Here is a 19,481-nt window from a genome sequence, read left to right as displayed (position 1 = left end):
CTTCCATAACAGAAAAAGGAAAAGCACTCCAAATCAATTCAAATTCTTTCGAAAAATTCATAGCTTCTCATCCCACAAACTAGCACAGCAGCTAAAGGCACATCTTGGATACTGCAGCATTCACTGCGTGTTTGAAACGGTAATTGTTTTGTGATTTCAGACATATATGGGGCTGTCATTTGCAAAGTGTGATGGATGAGAAACTGGAAACCTCAAGGAATTAGTAATAGGATATAAAGTATTTCACCTCTAGGTCACCAGTTCAAATTCAGCCAGGTTGGTAGTGACCAAAAGCTGTTACCATCTGGCAGCTGTTCACGGGCTGATGTAAACTGAGTTGAGGGTCTCAGCGCATTTCCTCGTGGACAGGTGTCCACATCACAGAAACCACCATAATTAACTCTGTTTGGCTTTCTCAGCAAAGTCACTGAACAGCAAGTGGAAGTGAAGACGGAACTATGCTCCAGGTCAGCATGAAGGCATGTTGCTTGAAGAGCCCTGCAGATTCTTAACCATAATTTCCCTTTATGGGACACAGAGATTAGGGAGGGACTCAATTTATCAGCATTGCTCTCCTGTTTCATACCATCAGAGACATAAATGGAGTAGCCTTTCCAGCTCAGGAAAGGGGTTACATGCCGCTCTTCATTATTTGAATTTCCATTTCCCCACATGGTACTTAGTGAAGCTCATCACTTCATGGCATCCCTGGGGCCAACACCAACCAAAAATGCAAAGCAGGTGCGGGCAAGAACACCATCCACAGTTGCAACAGCAGCAGTAATATGGACTGCTTGCACCCCAAAGCTGTAACAGAGAAAAGTTTTCCCCTTACACAGATTTTTTCTAAAAAAAGAACTGAAAAATTTACTGAGTCTACTTGCAGCCCACCTGTGCCTTGTGCCAAACGTGGCAGCAGTTGTGTACGGTACCATCTCAAACACCTTTTGCCATAACTTGTTCAAGCCCTGCTGTATCTGCAGTTGTTAGGGCAGGCACAGTTAGCGTGCGGCACACAAAACACCTCCCTCATTTTGGTGCTTATGGAATTTAGATAGCAAAACAGAAAGAATGCTATTTCACATCATCGTCTTTCACCATACAAAGGCATTTCTTGAACACCAGCATCTGTTCACCCCATTGTTTACCATGCTTATAAGGCTGAGCCAAGGGTTGCTGATGTTAAACAGGAAAGAATATGGAAACTGGCACTGCAGGGAAATGCCCTCCAGCACTTAGCGTAGAACAGTTGGAGTTTGGAGCTGTCAAGAAGGTGGCATTTTGGGCTGAAGGAGCCGACTTTGAGTTTTCTTAGCACTCTTTCAGATAATGTTAACTTTAAATAAACTTGCTCATGTAAATACTCATGTAAATTATTTCCATTTGGCTGTCTCATTATTCAATATGCTTTCAAGGAACATGGTGATGAAAGAAGAAAAATACCTCTTTCTAACATAACCATACTGGCAAGAGGATCAACATTATCAGTATTCAAAGAATGTCTTGGCAGGATAAACCTACATAAAAAGAAGGAGCACTAACTAATCCAAGTTATCAAAATAGCAATAGTACTTCAAGGCTTGATCTGCAAAGTGATTCATTATTTATTGCTAATACAAACAAAACATGAACAGAGATAGAAGTAATTGAGTATTTCCATGTCAGAAATCCACTCACAAAAAGTACACTATAAACAAGGTGATTGATAAATTTTTCTTACTTGCTAGGAAATACCCAAAGGCAGGACAAGCATCATGGTTCTTTGTAGAATAAAATCTCCAGACTTTTACCAGTAATACATTCAAACAAACTAACACAGATATGAAATGGGGTAAAATGCCAAGAATTGCTTTCAGAACCTGTAAAAGCAGCAAGACAAACATCACAAAACAAACAAACAACTGGAAATAAAACATGCAATGCATGTTAAAAAGTGCACTTAAAAAGTGCACATACATTCAACAGCTCAGTACTAGGCCTGATTTTGTATAGTTAGTTTCTGCTCAGATCAGACAACTGTTTTCAACATGCCTCATCTCATGCTTTTATGAATCTTCCGGCCTACATATACATATATATATATATATATTTTCTTCCTCAGTAAAGCTAGAACTATGTTTTCCTTCACAGTACTTTCATTTCTTATAAAATGCTGTATTTGGAAGGATTTTAAATACTACTTCTGTCACTTATTTTCAAGATTTCTTTGAAACATACTGTACTGTACAAGCCTTACTACTCTCTTGACCCATGTTTCCCCATCTTGCACTACCTCATCTCTGCTACCTTCTTGCTCTTTTTAAGCCTTGGAACCTGATCCTGATGTGTATCTTCTTCCATCGCAACAGAAAGTATTGGCTCAGCCTCAAGAATCTGGGATTCTAGGAACTCCTTTGAATGACTGGCCATATATATATACATATATATATATTTTAACTAATATATACAAGTCATGAGCCCCCTGCAAAATAGAGCTGTTCTCAGAACTCGATTCATTCTCCTAGTACATGTCAAACAGAAATGTAACTAAAAAAAAACAGATAAATAATCACAGGCAGTATCATTCTACACAAACACACTCGAGGATCACCATAGGCGGAAAGCCATCTGATCTTAAATAACAATGTAGTGATAATATTTAGCCTATGAAGAAAAAAAAAAGGAGTAATGATGATTTAAATCCTGTGACATTATGGTAAAACACATGCATGTGGAACTGTTGAATATTGTTATGCTGTTATGTTGTTATGGTTAGAGATTTTTAAATTGCTTAAAATACAATGAAACAGGTAACTCTTCTTTTGGAAGGAAAGCCAACAACAGCAGAAATATAGAAATCTACATTCAGAGCATTAAAACACTTTGCAGACTATTTAAAAACATTTATCCATACACAGACCATGCTTTCTGTAAGATTTTAATTCTTTAATTTTCCGGATGAACTATAGCTACTGAGTGACCTCTTGTGTCGAAACCTAAGCAGTGTTCATTTTTAAATACATAAATGAAAGGAACATATAAATGAGTAGTGTAAAATGAAGAGCCTAAAATTAGCACCATGTCTACCACTGCAGTGAATACATACAGACTGCAGACAGCATTTGTATCGATTTGTTTTACCAGATGAGCCTACCCACACTGCAATAAATTCATATTGACGAATTTACCGCTGAAGCTAAAAAAAAAGAAAAAAAAAAAAAAACAGGTAATCCTGCTATCTTTCCAGGAATTGGAAACTATTTGGTTGTAATATGAGTATTTTTCTCCCAAAGCTGAACTGAGACTGTTACCTGAAATGAGTTTTGAGTAACTATTAAATGAGAAGGTTTTCACTTGCTACTACCTTCGCATTCGGTAGGTAGTGCTAGTCCAACAAATTTTGTTTTCTCCCTGTTCTGTATCAGAGACTCATTTTAAATCCATGCAACATCCTCTGACCAAGAGATGACTAGTCTGAAGGCACATCACGCCATGTGAGGGAGCATTGCCAGTGCTTTTTAAGTTCTTTGCTTATGTGATCACAGCGACTTTCAGCTCTCTGCTTCTCTGTAAACCGTAACGTATACCTGTCCAGACCACTGTTTTCCCCATCTCAAGATTTTTCTTTCTTCCTGCTTGCTGAGCTTATTCAGACTTTGGAGTGCAATTTCCCCATTTGAAAAATACTCTAAAATGTTACCTTCTTAACAGAAGGTTTTCAGGTGCATTGAGTTACTTTAGTAACAAAATATCCTCAAAGAATCTTAACACCATGATCTCCAACAAAACAACAGTTCAGAGCATGCTGCTTGTGTTCCTTCTTGTTCACCAGCAAGACTGCATGTTAGTAAGACAAAGCCATTTGTTTCTCTGTGCATTTACTTGAGCTTTCACTGAGCTTTAGATCACATAAAGAAGGTAACAGTCATTTTGCAAACTCGGACCATTGCTCAAAAGGCCACGTATCAGTGAAAGAAGAATACTCTCGAACCCCAGAAAAACTTTACAAAGTTTAAAGCGTATTTTACTTTGTCACCCAAGCACAGCTAACACCAAGATCAATATGCAATAGCACTCTTGTGCTTCTTTCTCTCCATGTCATATTTTAAGTGGTATGAAAGAGAAATGTGATCAGCATCCTGCACACAATTTCTACTGTATTAAAATAAAAACAGGAAAAAAGAAAAACAAGACATGTAATTGTCAAATCAAAAGAGTATGAAACCAAAATATTGTTATAAATCATTTACAACTTCTCTCTAGTAACCTCAACGCTGCAGACTACCTCCCCATTCCTCTTCCCCACCTAAATGATTGCTTTCTTACCTAGCAATCACATTCCCAAGCCTCTCTCCTAGCACCCAGAGTCAACAGTAATTCGCAAACAGACTCGGAAGGATCATGCAGGTACCGTAAGCAAAGATGCAACAGTCTAGTGCAGAAAGGTCAATTGAACAACTCCTCCATGAACCACAATAAACAAGGTATTTCCCAATACACCATACCAAACTTATGATCTCCTATATAGGCAAGATAACAAGCTACAGTTGCCGCAGAGGAGGAGGAAAAAAGTCAGTGGAACATGACTGGCAATGCATTGTAGTAAGCCCCTGCAGTAGTCAAGGACATTAAATAAAAGTCCTAGCTTAACCACAGAATAATTGTATTCACATCCTTGAGAGAAGGGGCAAAAAACACCAATAAAAGATGAAATTAGTTTTTATGAACTTACAGTTTGGTGAAGCACTGCTAGATGTATCAGGGAGACTAGCACAAACTAAGTGCACACTACAAGATCTCTGGATTCAAGCAATCTTAAACAACAGACTAAAACAGCTATGCTACTCAGCTTCAGTATACTAATACTTTTTGCAATATCTGTATCAGATATTTAAAAATATATACATATACATATATATACATATATATATATATACACATATAAATACACACACACACACACACATATATATATATATATAAAATCAGAGCATGTTATGCCCTAGACCAGGGACTTGTCTTCTCAAAAAGGCAGAGTCAATCATTATTTCCATTGGGAGGGAACTGAAGCATGAATGCATAGTTAATAAAGAGTCTGATAGACCAAAATAGTTCCATAAACTGGGAAAATGGCAAAACTAACATGGCAACCTCTTATTTGTACTCCCAAGTCTAAACAAATAGCAACTAGCTCAACTAAAACTCATTACAATACAAGTTATTCTCAAAGTTCCTTAAAACCAATGCAACAAATTATTTGAAATTTTTAGCTTCTTAAAATGAGGTTATGCACTATACATTGTGCACCAAATGCCTCAGCATACAAGAAACTACCTGTATGTGTTATAATGTCTTCCTAGGTTATGTCAGCCAAATAACATTTTCAATAATTTATTCAGTTTGTTTAGGTTAGCACTTTATCAGCCTTTTAGCCATAAGATTCCACTACTTTTCTTCTGTGTCACCCCAATATCTTTATTAATTATGAGCACGTAAAATCATTCTTACATTTTCATATATCTAATCCAATATCTGATGAAGCAAACCAAAAGGCAGGTCTGAGTCTCTTCGGAGTTTTAAAAGCTTAGGCTCTAGATCTGTAACCATCACAGATATATACACTTACGGAAGGAAGAATAAAGGAGAAGTCCAAGAGAAACCTATGATAACAGAGAAGTCCTAGGAATTAAAGGTTTCATGTAATAAAGCGTTGACATAAAATTCACCAGAGTGATTCTTACGAGAGCTGATACAAAATTAATCACTTACCAGTATTACCTATTAATCACTTTTACCTTATTATTTATTACAATTACCTTATTATGTGTAAAGGTTATCCGCAGGTCTGGTTTTATGATGCCATATGCTATCAGAAGATCTTGGATTTTTTTCAGTTCCTCCTTACATTTTTTAGTTGTTGAGTAAAACTGTTTTCTTACAGGAAGATTCTTAAACAACTTCAGGACTGTTACTGTAGTGCCTGTAAGCAGTTCATAAAACAAGTAGTTAACATTGAAAGCATATCACTGACTGGATATAAAGGAAACTTGATTGGAAGAGATCTATCTGTATACAGCTGCACACACATAATCCCTAATAACTCTGAATTAAATTATGTTAGCACAAAGTCAAAAAATATACTAGAGTTAGGGGTCACGTTCCCAAAACATGTATGAATAAACCTCATAAACTCTAACCCCCTGTTCTTTAGTTATGATCGCAGTACAAAACTTTCTTTCATACATAACATACATAACTACAGTAGCAAGCAGCAGCAGCCACTAAATAAAGGTAAAGCTTTATCGTAAATAAAGTACAAATTTTGCTCTGTATAGAAATGTTATTTTAGCCCTGAAGAAATCTTTTATGCATCTACAGAGTCCATCTGCCTAGACCTGCAGCATAGAGTTTTTAGGGTGTTTATTTGACCTCTGCCAGCTTGAGAGAGAGTCGGAAAGTAGAAACTAATATAATTACCGCCTAAAGCAACTTCCAAGATACACTATTTATTATCCTAATAACATGTCCTCAGTTAACGAACACAAGGAAGAAATGTTTAGAGCTCTGAAGATTTCATACTCTGGCTTCAAATAGAGAACAGCTATTTCAACATCAGAGTCCCAAAGAAACATGAGATACTTATTTTGCAACGCAACACTGCAATAATAATATCCTACCTTGTCCAAGATGGGAAGGCTTTTGAGAAGTTATATGTCCACTGCTATCCAAAACATATTGAGCACTCAAGTCATCAGCAGCTGTCTTTGTTGTGATCAAAACCTATAAAGAATTAAAAAAAAAATCACAAAGTTCTCAACATCAACTTATTTTTGCTATAACTTTTATATTTAATCAGCTTATAAAATGTTTGTTCCACTAGTGTCGTTTGCAGTCACAGAAACGTTCTGCATTATATCTGAATTTTCCAGCCATTCAACTAAAAGCCACATATTTCTATTACAATACTACATAAAGCATAGCTAGCCTCAATATCTCAAACACACACACGCTTATGTATTTTCTATTTTAAGCACAGCAGATTGAAACAACTAAATCGATTGATATTTTTATCCTTCAAGAGAGAAGATAAAATATGACAACTCTTAATTCATGGTGGAGTCCACACACACAACTATTATTAGTGTTTTATTTTTCTACGCCAATCATATCTAGCACTCAGAAGTGGTGTGTTTTGTAATACAGATCAGCTTTCACATGGTCAATCACACATTAGAAGTTTAATAAAGCTGCAATTCCCTGAGTTCAATATTAATATCCTGAATGATAGAGCCACTATAACGATCCAGAAGGACATAAAGGTTATCATTCATACACAACTTTAGGATACTATACTTTTAGTCTCCCACATGACTAATTCTGAATTGAATCATACCTCTGGAGAGGAGAAAATGAAAAAAAAAAAAAAAAAAACCCACCAACAACAGCAAATAATTGGCAATAACAATATTATGGACCTAGTTAAGGGCCAATAGTATAGAATCACTTAACTGAAACTACAGGGGGCAATTTAGGTAGATAGACGGCAACTAAGGCCAGGAGCATTTAGTTAGCATAATTACCGATTCAAGAATTGAAGTGGCACCTATTAAAGTACCTACATTCAGGCCACCTCCCCTCTCTTATGAAACCTAACAGAGAGCTGATTAACTGCTCAGAAGAATGGCAGCCTGCTCTCAACACATCAAAACGAGCCTGTGATCGAGGTCTGTCGTCATCTGTCAAAACACCAATACTTCTGGAAACATCTTTCTTTGGAATCCTTCATCCAAACACACAGCCCAGTCCTGCTTAGAGCAATGCAAACAGAGCCCAGGGTAGCACAGAGCTGAGTGCTCCCACCCATAGAACACAAAATCTGGCTGTGTTGCAGTAAGGGGACCGAAAAGCAGAGCACATAGATGCTGCACCCTTAACAGTTTGATCATCTTTTAAGTCACTTTTGAACCAATGCAAAGGTCAGTAAGTGAATTCCTAAGTGTCCAACAGTGACACAGTCAGTCCTGTTAACACCAACATAAAGATGAGACTGAGAAGCAGGTTCCTGTTTACTCCTAGGGAGAACAATATGTTTATGTAACAGCAGTTACATACATACATACTTGTCAAGGAGCAATATGGAGCCCAGCAAGATCCCGTGACTGCTGATCACCTTGATAACATCAAGGCAGAAACCCTCACTGAAACTGGAGCTACGTGGACCATTAGTTCTCTGAAGGGACAGCCATCTGAAGTGACTTCTGCCCACCATCTCCTCTACTTTCTTATGCTGATACAGCTTAATTCAAACAGCAAACTCAACCACACTCACCAAATGTCCTTTCCGATAGGTCTGACACATTTACAGTAACTACTCACCTCTGATATAGAGCAAATTGATCCCAAAGCTTCCCCACGGAAACCATACGTCGTCAAGTTTTCAAGGTCCTCAGAAGAGCTTATTTTTGAGGTGTAATGTTTAACTGCCATAACGGGAACATCAGCAACCTTGATTCCGTTGCCATTGTCTCTCACTTCTACTTTGTCAAACCCATAGTTCTCCTAAAAGGGAAAAAACAAACAAACATACCAATAACTAAAATAACAACCCAAATGAATTAGGATACAAGCTTTAAACAGCTGAGGACCCAGCATGTAGCCATCAACACAGAAGGGAGATTTTTGCTTACTTGAATAAATTGAACAACAAAAAAAAATCTCAGTAAAATGAATATATATCGTCATGTGTGTGTACACCCACACAAACACATAAAGATTGTAGTGATGGTCGCTCAAATTATGTAATTTATACCCTGTTGGCTGGAAACAACACAAAATTCCAGTTTTCAGTTTTACCCAGTTTATGTTTGTGGAAGTACTTTATTTATTTACCTATTTTGTACCTTACAAAAAATGTATGGCAGAAAAACTAAAGACTATTCGTTCTTTTTCACCTTTCTTACCTGTTTGGCATTGATTTTTTCAAATCACAAATGCAACCTCACATTCTTTAAAGTCAGTGACTTATAACTGAAAAATATGTATTTTTTCTAAATGCTCTCCAAAATTTTGAGGCTTTTTTTTTCCCCTCCTCTCCTGCTTTGGCTGCAGGAGAAATGGATATTTGGTGCACCTGTGTGTTGCAGGTTTTCTTCTGTAACTCAGCACACAGCAAATAATAATCAGCAAATCTCATTTAGTAATTGACAAAAGGAGTCAAGTCAAGTAACATAGCATTTATTTGTTATAGAAATGAAGCCATCTGGACAGGTTGAACTGACAAGGAGTAACATTAGTGTGGATGACTTACGCTAAGGATTCTGGTTGAAATGACTCTTCAGTTGATTTGGGTCTTCTCACTACAGAAAGAGCCATTACTGCACAGTGAGAGCCACACTGTGCAGAATTCAGTAAGGTTCTGTATTGTCGCCCCAGTAAAAGACATAAGCTCTCTTCCAACAATTACTGAAGGCTCCAAAACCTTCTGTGGCTTTCCATCAACTACAAAGCAGTGGGCAAAATCAGTTTCTGGTATTTTTATCCCCCAAACTATACATATACTACTCACTTTAGAGTTACTCATGGAGCAAGACATTACACCATGTAAGTATTGGGAAGACACAGGCCATCACAGATCATTGTGAAGACCAGTACCTTCTGTTCAGATAAGGCAAAGAACAAATAAGCATCTTCCTCAGCAGCCTCAGGAAACTACGCTCAGGGAGAAGCTGCTTGAGACTCACCCAGGAAAGGCCGCAGTGATACTTGTTCCTATCCCTGCATCCAAGCCACAAAGGGAAATTATACTGCTCTATTAATTAGAAGTATTAAATTATTGTCTAACATTTACTTTTTTGATTGGTTACTCAAGAAGAGCTTATACATTCACTCCCACTTGCAGAAAAAAAAAAAAGAAAAAAAAAAGAACTGCATTTCTGGATACACCTGTTTACACACATTATAACAACACAATTTCTTCCTAGTGGGAGATTACATTATTACGCAGTTGTTGACCAAATACTGCAAAAACAAAAATACTAACGGCAGAAAGAGAAACCAACCAATTTATTATTTTCCAAATTTGGGAGAAGAGCACATCTTTTAATCATAGCCAGTATTTTCTTGTTTCAGAAACCATCCTTAAGCTTACAAAAATTAAATGCTAATAGCAGCCAGAGTACATCATGTTGATTAGGGAGCATATGATGATTTGTATTATAAAAATGTTGAGCATGGATATAATAAACCTTTTCCACAGTTTCCATTTTCATCTTCTTACCAATATATCATTGTGAGAACCAGCTATACCAGTCTAGCAGTGAAACAGAAGTCCAACATCTTTTAAAATTATTATTAAGGGAAAAAAAAAAAAAGTATATTGCAAGAGAAGAAAACAGCATTTTTTTCCTGAAAACGCATTCAGCACAAATATGCCTTACAGATCCAGTCTCAAAAATTTTTAAGGGGCTTGATCTTGGACCACTTTTATTTGAGGTTAATATATATGTACAAGTGATATCAAATCCCTCCATAGAACTACTGCACCCTAAAAAATACACAGACAGTGCAACAATTTTCCCCACATCTTATTTGATATCTAATTTCTGTAATAAGTAAAAGAGAGAGGACATACCAGTTTAACATCAATACTTGTGGCACTGGCATCCAAGGAATTCTCTATGAGCTCCTTCACTACGCTGACAACTGATGTAATCACCTGAGAGCTTGAAAGGAGACGAATAGTTTCTGCTGACAACTGTTTCATCATGGAATTCAGATTGGAGAAGCTGCAAAGAAAGATAACAGAAAAGCAATGTAAAAAGCATATTACAAAAAAAAAAATTGAGAGAGCCGTTTTTCGGGGACTTTTAAATAAATACAACATAGCTACAGAGTACATTTTTCAAGATACATGAGGATCCAGCTTGCAGTAAAGTCAACGGGTGTTTGACTTGAGTGAGAAACAAATGGCTGTGGACTAGAAAACATTATTTTAAGCAGACTAAACTTCTACAAAACAAAAGTGTTGTGCCAGATAGCAGGATCCTGGCTGTGAGGAAGACAGAGTGTTACGAGACAGCTCTTTATACCCCAGGAACAATACAAGTGTGACACCCCGTGAGGAGGGCTGCTTCTCCCCAAAGCTGCATGCTCAGAATCCTTTTGGAGAACACGAGCATTTGTAGAGGATGGAGCAAGCCCGCATTTCCAACACAGTCAGAAGCTGGAAAGGGGGCACGGGGCAAGAGGGGAGCAGTCAACACCACAGAGTACAACTGTCCTGCGGGGTGCACAGAGCTGAAACCGCATCTACAGGACACTTTCCAACACAGACATGCTTCTAAAGAGTACCACATTTCAAACATAGAAGACAAAACAAAAATGAAGTTACTTTAAAAAAAAAAGCAAAAAGTATCTACAAATCAATTTATACTTATTTACATTTCAAAAGATTATTGCCTTTCAGATGTGGTTACAGGATCTGACAGGTTTTTTTTCTTCACCAAGCATAGCAGAAAAGGAACATGGGAAGATGAATGGTTGTTGAGGAAACACCAAATATTAATCATTTTTAGAAAAGCAAGTTTCCTCATGCACTCAACATGATACAGGACTCCTGCGTGAAGTGATTTACTAATGACAAACACCAGATTGGAGCTGGATATTGCTGTTAAAAACACTGACTAACACAAGGGAGGGTCTCAAAGCAGAAAAGCTGCACATCGCAGGGGCAATTTTCCATGAGGCATCAGAGACGCAGGTGTTTTGGGAGAGAGGGAAGGGCCGTGTGATGCCTCCTCTCCCTTGGAACCCGAATGGTCACACGCAGCGCTGCCGGACACATCAGAGCCCTAAAGCAAGCAGAGTCATACGTGCCTGCTTATTCAAACTTCAGAAGCAGCACAGCATCCTCTTGGTAAAGCTCCTGGGACTCACCCTGCCAAAATGGAAAGAATGAAAACAAAATTGAAAATAGAAACAGAGTGATAGGCACCCAGTGTGCTGGCAGTGGGGTCCTCCTCCACGGGAGCAGCGCAAACACAGCACGTTCTGCCAAAACGGACCACAAATCCCCTGCACCTCACAAGGAGATATATTAAAAAATGTGTTTGCTCAGAGAAAGATTAATTTAAGATATTTAGAGGATGTAGAGCCAAAAATGAGCATTAAAGGGTGCTGAGGGGGCTTGCACGGCTTTCGGGGAGCTGGGGTCCCTGCTGCCTGCGGTGGTGCACCCAGGCCCTGCCTTTGCCCAGAAGAAACACTCCTCTGTCCAACAGCGACGGCGCTTCTTTTGCAGGAGGGGAAAAAAAGAAAAGCCTGAGGTAAGAAAAACCTGAGGTAAAATTATGAACAACCCCTTCCCCCGAGCCGCCCCGACCCTCCCACAAGACCACAAGCTCCGCCTGGCGCGGGCGAACACACCGGCCAGGCCCCGGCCTCCTCCCGCCGCCGCCCCCGCTCAGCCCCGCGGCCTCCCGGAGCCGCGGCCGCCTCCCGGCCCGGCCCGGCCCGGCCCGCGGGGAACGCGAGGAGAAGGGCGGGCGGGCCCAACCGCCCCTTCCCACCTCAGCGCGGCCCGCGCCTGCGCCACCTGCGCCCGCGCTCCCGCCGCGGGGCGGGCGGCGCCGCGGCCCTGCCCCCTGCGCGGCCCCGCTCCGCCCCGCTCCTCCCGCCGCGCTCGGAGGCGGTTGCGCCGCAGGTGCCGGGGCCTCTCGCGGCGGCTGCAGGGCCGCCGAGCCGAGCCGCGCCGAGCCGAGCCGCGCCGCATCGCAGCGCAGCCATGAACGTGGGCGTTGCGCACAGCGAGGTGAACCCCAACACGCGGGTGATGAGCAGCCGGGGTATGTGGCTGAGCTACGCGCTCGGCGTGGGCCTGCTGCACGTCGTGCTGCTCAGCGTGCCCTGTGTCAGCGTGCCCGTCGCCTGGACCCTCACCAACGTGATCCACAACCTGGTGAGTGTGCGGATGCCAAGGGGCTCGGCCGCTGCTAGGCTGGCCAGCCAGCTGAATCTTACTTATGAAAATGGTAGTCGCCCTAAAAGCTTGTGTGATGTTCTCTATAAGCCTGGAAAGCTTCCCCCAAACCTCCGTGAATTCGTTGCAAGTCATCAACAGGGATGAGGACAAGCACTGGTGAGTAGTTTTCCCATGGAATAATCGAAGAGGGGTGTGAACTGTACTCTGGGTATGTCAGTATTTAAACAGAGCTAGTTTTGAAAGGTTTGAAAATCTTGAAAGGTTTGATAAACAAACAAAAACTAGGGTTTCGCTATTGGATAACTCTTGGACTCGCTTGTGGTTGTTCCTTACTGCAGGCACCAGCGCAAAATGGCCAGGCTGGGTTGATGGGCTGAGGCCAACTGTACAAGGTTCAGCAAGGCCAAGTGCCAGGCCCTGCGGTTAGGTCACAACAAGCCCACGCAGCACTACAGGCTGGGGGCAGAATGGCTGGAGAGCTGCGTGGCAGAAAAGGGTCTGGGGGTGCTGGTCAACGGGCGGCTCAACAGGAGCCAGCCTGAGCCCAAGAGGCCACGGGCCTCCTGGCTGGTATCAGGAACAGTGTAGCCAGCAGGAGCCGGGAAGGGATCGTCCGCCTGTACTCGGCGCTGCTGAGGCCGCCCCTTGAACACTGTGCTCAGTTTTGGGCCCCTCAGTACAAGAAGGACATTGAGGTGCTGGAGTGTGTCCAAAGAAGGGCAGCGAAGCTGGTGAAGGGACTGGAGCACAGACCTTATGAGGGGCGGCTGAGGGAGCTGCGGTTATTTGGTGTGGAGAGGAAGAGGCGCTGGGGAGACCTGAAAGGAGGTTGTAGTGTGGCGGGCGTTGATCTCATCTCTTCTCCAGAACTACAGAGGCCTCAAATTGCACCAAGGGAGGTTCAGGTTAGATATTAGGAAAAAATTCTATATGCAAAGAGTGGTGAAGCACTGGAACAGGCTGCCCAGGGAAGTGGTGGAGTCACCATTCCTTGGCAGTGTTGAAGAACTGTGTAGATGTGGCGCTTGGGGACATGGTTAGCAGGATGGTGTTGAAGGGTTTACGGCTGGGCTCGATGATCTTGACAGTCTTTTCCAACCATAATGACTCTATGGTTCTAAAATAAAATGGGCTGTAAGCATTTGACTACATCCTAAGGAGCAACAAAAATAAAATACCTGTTTCATTATTAAAACTGAAACACAGAAAACATCATGGGTTAAAGAATTTGTAAGTTCTCAATCTGTGGTAATATGCCACCAGTCAAGAGACTGTTCCTAATAGAGTGGAATAAGACTTGAAGTGACCTGCTTATCCTTTGTCTCCTGTATAAGAACTGTGAAAAACTGTGTTTTTTTCTGTAGAAAATTTTCTCTAGCAATTTATATATGTGCCAAAAGAAATAAACACACTTGAAGAACAGAAAATGTAAAGCTTTGATATTTGCTGATAGAGATTCCTGTGTATCTCCTAGTTATAGAAAAGAAAATGTTTATGAAGACTAGAAAAGAGCAGACTCCACTACTTAAAAACAGTGGGCTCGAATTTATATTTCAGAGACATGATTTGGGTCCATACTCCAAAAACAAAGAATAATTCAGTGTGGTAAAGGAGATAGTATTCAACAAATAGTAGATAGATTTTTGCTGTGCACAGAGTCTGCATCACTCAGTTAACCACGGTGTTAGAAAAAAACATAAAATTGACCTGGCAGCCCTAAACTTGTTAAGATGCCTACTAAAATTTGCTTGAGTTCATTCAATCTTTGCCATCTAATGTAGAGAATAAGGCACAGGATTGGATGTCACATAGACTTTGGCTCTAACTCTGGCTATGTCACTGTCTGGGTAACCTTTCTTCTTTTTTTTACACAATACTTTGGACAATGCAACAGTTACATAAAACATAAATAATATTTGCTCTTTGTTTTCCCCAGGGAATGTATGTGTTTCTGCATGCAGTTAAAGGAACTCCTTTTGAAACACCTGATCAGGGGAAAGCAAGGCTGCTAACACACTGGGAGCAACTGGATTATGGAGTACAATTTACATCATCAAGAAAATTCTTCACAATCTCCCCTATAATACTGTGAGTTCCAATCTATAGAATGCGCGAATTGAATCCTAAAGTCGTGATTTCAGATGCTGCAATTAAATGAGTTGCACTTTACCTTTAAAAAGCATTTTTTTTCCTCTTGATTTTTATGTTTTGTTTCTGCATCATAGACTTAGGGAGTACATATTTATAGGCCATGCAGTTGACAATCTTTCCTCATGTGGCTTTCAACACTCTAATGCAAATACTGAAATCAAAGTTGGTTAACAATTTCTAATGCAACAGGTTTTACAGATTAGAAACCCTTGAAAGAAAACTTGCTATGAACTCTTTTTAAGAGATTGGGAAGTTGCAAGTACTGAAAATTGAAGCTAATCTAAAAACCCTTAGTTATGTGTACATTACTTTATGGCACTTATTTGACCATTTTGCAGTTTTTGAACTGTGAGAGACGTGACAGTACTTGGTGTATGGGATACTTTATGATATTGCCCATCAGTTTTGCTTTGTACAGACTTTTTCTGTTTGCACAAGTTATGTAAACAGAACTCTGGTAGAAATACTACATCTCATGTCTCTTGGCAAAAATAGAGTTGTGTAACTACAGGAAATAATAGATAATTGTAAAAAGCCCTGATGTTTTTCCTTTAAGCCAGCCATTTGTGTGGCTAGGAAGGGGGAGAAAGGTAAGATCCTGCCTCTAGTTTAGAAAGCTGTCTCAACACCAGATAGAAACTGAAACAAAATACATCTCTGCAAAAACAACTTTCTTTAGAGACAGCGTCCCACTTTTCAGTGGGACTTGTATAATCATAACCTAGGTAAACAGTTCTCTGCATACACCAGTAGTGTGCAAGAAGCTGAACAAACACTTTCCTTTTGCTGAAAAAAAAAATCTGATAGTCTTACTCATGCAACGAATTTTTGCAAAGAATGAGGTAGAGTCATTGGTTCAAAGTATAAGAAATTTGGATGTGAACTGGATTTTGAGACATGTCCCCTTACTTTCCCAGTTGAACAAGTGATGGACTAGCTTTGAAGAAAATTGTCCTGGAAGTATCTGTTAGACTGGTAACATTTCAAGAAGATGCTGATCACAAATGTGCTCAACATAAGTGACTTGTGCATTGAAAAATGCCAGTTGTTTTGTCACTGAGCTGGTTGGGGTAGCTGTGATACATACATGTTGCTAATGGGTCTTATATTATTTAAATTTGATATAATGAATTGGGCTTTAACTTAGGCAGTTAGACACCCCCAAGTTGCAGGGGAGAAATGTTGGAGGATGTGAGGTCCTTTTTAGCACTGTGACAAGTGTGGGAAGAAGATATTTGGCCCATTGCTTTGCTGAAATACCTGGAATCTAAAGCGAGATTTCTAGTACAGGAATACGTGAATGAACTATTACTGATTAACTAGGCCCCTTGTTAAACTATGCTCTGTCTGTTTGTTTGTTTGTTTGTTTGTTTGTTTGTTTGTTTGTTTGTTTTAAGCGTTGTTATCAGCTGCTTTTTCCTACAGGTACTTCCTGGCAAGCTTCTACACCAAGTATGACCCAACACACTTCATCCTCAACACAACCTCTCTGCTGACGGTGCTCATCCCCAAGCTGCCACAGCTACATGGTGTCAGGATCTTTGGCATCAATAAATACTAAGGAGAAGGTGCGACATGGACACCTCCCGGCACCACTGCTGCTTCTCCTCCGGACAAGGAAACCAGCAGTCTGCTGCTGTGCCTCTTTTCTGACAGCACCCGGTGAGAGATGCTTTTACCTCTGAGATCCGACTACTACTTCTTGCGAAGTCTGGAATGAAAGTTGAGCTTATGAAAAGATGCCTCCGTATACCTAAAAGTGATTGGAAACCTCTAAAAGAAAGCTTTCCATGAGGAGCTGGGTCGGCCCAGTTCTGTGGCATAATCAACACTAAGACTATGTGCATGTCTGGCTGTTGCAAGTAATTGGTAAAAAAGAGCTGTTGAAGAGCTATATGAAGAGCTGTTGAAATGAGGGCAGTGTTTCACGACCACCCAATCAACCATAGTACAAATGGTAACTTAATATTTAAATCTGGTGAGGCTACATTCTTGGATTATTTAAAAGGAGCTAGTTACTACTTTTTTGGATTGTAAGTGATTTTGTTTTGTTATTTCATGGGAGAAATTTGTCTCAGTAAATATTGTGACAACTAGTGTAACCTGATGGTATAATCAATGCCTTATTTTTTTTCCTGTGATCTTTGTCACAAAAACTGAAAGTCCTTAACTGTCAACTCAGGGGATTTATATATCAACCTGATGAGCTCAGTTTATCTATGTGTCTACAAATTGACAATGTTGTTTCTGTTCGGTTTCCTATTTGTTTTCCAGCAAAAAAGAATGTCATTGATTTTTCTGTGTGTAAATGAGACATCCTGAAAAGCTGAAACTTGACTATTTTTTTTTGGTACTTAACTTGCAGACTGTATTTTGGTGGGGGGACAGTCGCTGCTGTTGTAGCAGCAGCAGCTCTATTAGAGAATAACTGTTTTAGAGTATGTAAGATGAACTGTGTAGGGCGTAAGTTAGAGTAGAAAGAAGCCTAACTAGAAAGGGGCGATTAGGTAACTCATGGCCTCTCTGTATGCATTTGCAGAAAACAAACAAACAAACAAAAAGGTACGTAATTTGCATGCCTTGGAAATGTGCAGGAATGTGTCATTATAATGGTACTCTGTGTTGTTAAGTAATCTTGTGTGCTGTTGCCTCTGGAACTGGGGTGGAGGTCCAACTAGAGCACTGAGCACTTATTCCTGTATCTTTGGGGAAAAGGGTGTATTTTTCAAAGCTATCAAGGGGCTGCCAGGTGAAAAAGGATTCGTAGAAGACTCCTCAAAGGTGATGTCTCAATTTCTTTCATTTAATCATGGCCCCAATTCACATTTTGGTTGCCACCACAGCCTGTGACGAGGAACAAAACAAAAAAGCCAAAGTAGCATATTTATGTTTGTATGTTAGTGTTGGAGAAATTACAGTTTACTTATTGGTTAAAGATGTTAAAAAAAGGCTAATGAGTTAGTTCTGGGGGCGGGGAGGGGAAAGAGAGAGGAGAAAGAGGTGAGGGGGGAAAAAAAGGCCTAGAAGTGAATAAACTTCCACGTTCCTTGTGCACGAAGCGCCGACCAGCTCCTTTTTAAATCCCGCGCGGGAGAAGGGGGTGCTGGGAGCAGCCATGAGGCACCGCCGCCCCCTCCAGGGACCGTTAACGGCCGCGCTGCCGCCGTTGGGGCCACGTGATGCAGCGCGGCGGGAAGGGCAGGGGAGGACGCTCTGAAATGGCGGCTGAGCTAGAGCGGGTCGAGTTCGTGCTGAGCCATAGGGGAAGGGGAGCACAGGGAAAGGGGAGCGCGGGGATGGACCATCGTGAGCGGGCGGCGGGGAGAAGGTGCTGCGGTCCGAGTCTGTCTCAGCAAAGCAGGAAGCCAGGCAGCCGGTAAAGCGAAGTGTTATGTCCTGGCTCGTGTGAGGGGCATGACACTTTTCCCGGGGCCTTTTAGGGCACACGTATCCGCTCGTATTTGGAATAAGCACCCTTTCAGAGCATTTCAGGTTAAAATATCCTGACTTTTACACAGTTAATTCACATAGGGATTTTTTTTTAAGATTAGAAAGAAAAGTAAAAAATGTAGCACCTTTGTGCTGCTGGGTGGGTGTTGTATTTAAACCGCCTTTAAAGGCGGATGTAATGAATCCTTGGGAAATAACTCTCTGGATGACTATTGTCGATTCTTCAGTAATTGCTGGTTCCTGGTCTTGATTAAAAAACACTGTAAAACTTGAAATTGTGAAGAGATGATACATATTTATATATATGTATGTAAATCTCAAACTGAACTTTCTTATCCATCTGACGTAAGAACAGACTGCCAGGGCTTGGTTATGTCACTGTAGCTGTGGTTGTATATTATTATTCGTGGATTTATTTCATTTTGCAAACTGTTTGCTTTTCCAGAATGCTTGATATGAAATGTGTGGCTGTAAAGACCTATCTTTTGGGCCACAACATGTTTTTCTTACAATATTAGAAAGGATAGGGTAAGAAATGCCATGAATTTAAGGAATTTCCTCTAGCATTTTTTTTTTAAGGAGTCAGGTTATTTAACTTGATTGTTTAGCTTAATTAAACTTCAAATTATTTTTAGTTAAACCCCCTAAATGTCTCAAATGTTATAAGAGAAAACTAAAGAAAATAGGAACTGGTGGCTCAATGTCTGCAATGACACTTAGGGGTCAATTGTTTTGAGTATTCAGTTGCAGAAATTCTTTTGCTACAATATTTGGCTACATTTAAGAGGGATATGTATCAAACTTGAGCAAGTAATATGCTCTTCTGGGCACCCAGTGAAAATGAGGATTTCTTCAGTACATAGGTGTCTCTTAGATTAAACAAAGCAGTTGAGAACGTACTAATGAAAGAGGCAAGATATGT

At 40.5% G+C, this 19,481-nt stretch overlaps 2 protein-coding genes across 2 annotated transcripts in view; one reads left to right on the top strand and one right to left on the bottom strand.

Annotated features, from left to right (window-relative positions):
• PMS1 (PMS1 homolog 1, mismatch repair system component) overlaps positions 1-10,790 on the bottom strand; it is a 37,739-nt gene extending 26,949 nt beyond the window's left edge. Inside the window, 4 exon segments of the mRNA XM_010212235.2 lie at positions 5,796-5,959; positions 6,657-6,759; positions 8,356-8,538; positions 10,610-10,790. Of these exon segments, the coding sequence (XP_010210537.2) occupies positions 5,796-5,959; positions 6,657-6,759; positions 8,356-8,538; positions 10,610-10,744 (585 nt within the window). The 5' untranslated portion in view covers positions 10,745-10,790.
• A 1,958-nt stretch (positions 10,791-12,748) lies between these two features.
• Positions 12,749-16,813, top strand: ORMDL1 (ORMDL sphingolipid biosynthesis regulator 1). Its single transcript, XM_010212236.2, has 3 exons — positions 12,749-12,934; positions 14,895-15,046; positions 16,535-16,813. Exons 1-3 carry the CDS (start codon positions 12,761-12,763, stop codon positions 16,668-16,670), a joined length of 462 nt encoding a protein of 153 aa, XP_010210538.1. The 5' UTR covers positions 12,749-12,760; the 3' UTR covers positions 16,671-16,813.
• Positions 16,814-19,481: the final 2,668 nt, after the last annotated feature.

Source organism: Tinamus guttatus, unplaced genomic scaffold (assembly GCF_059628265.1).
Source record: "Tinamus guttatus ecotype Peru unplaced genomic scaffold, ASM5962826v1 Tinamus_guttatus_pri_ptg000197l, whole genome shotgun sequence".
In the NCBI taxonomy this organism is placed as follows: Eukaryota; Metazoa; Chordata; class Aves; order Tinamiformes; family Tinamidae; genus Tinamus; species Tinamus guttatus.
Note: the sequence above shows the minus strand (reverse complement) of the source record. Positions and strands in the feature narration are given on the sequence as shown.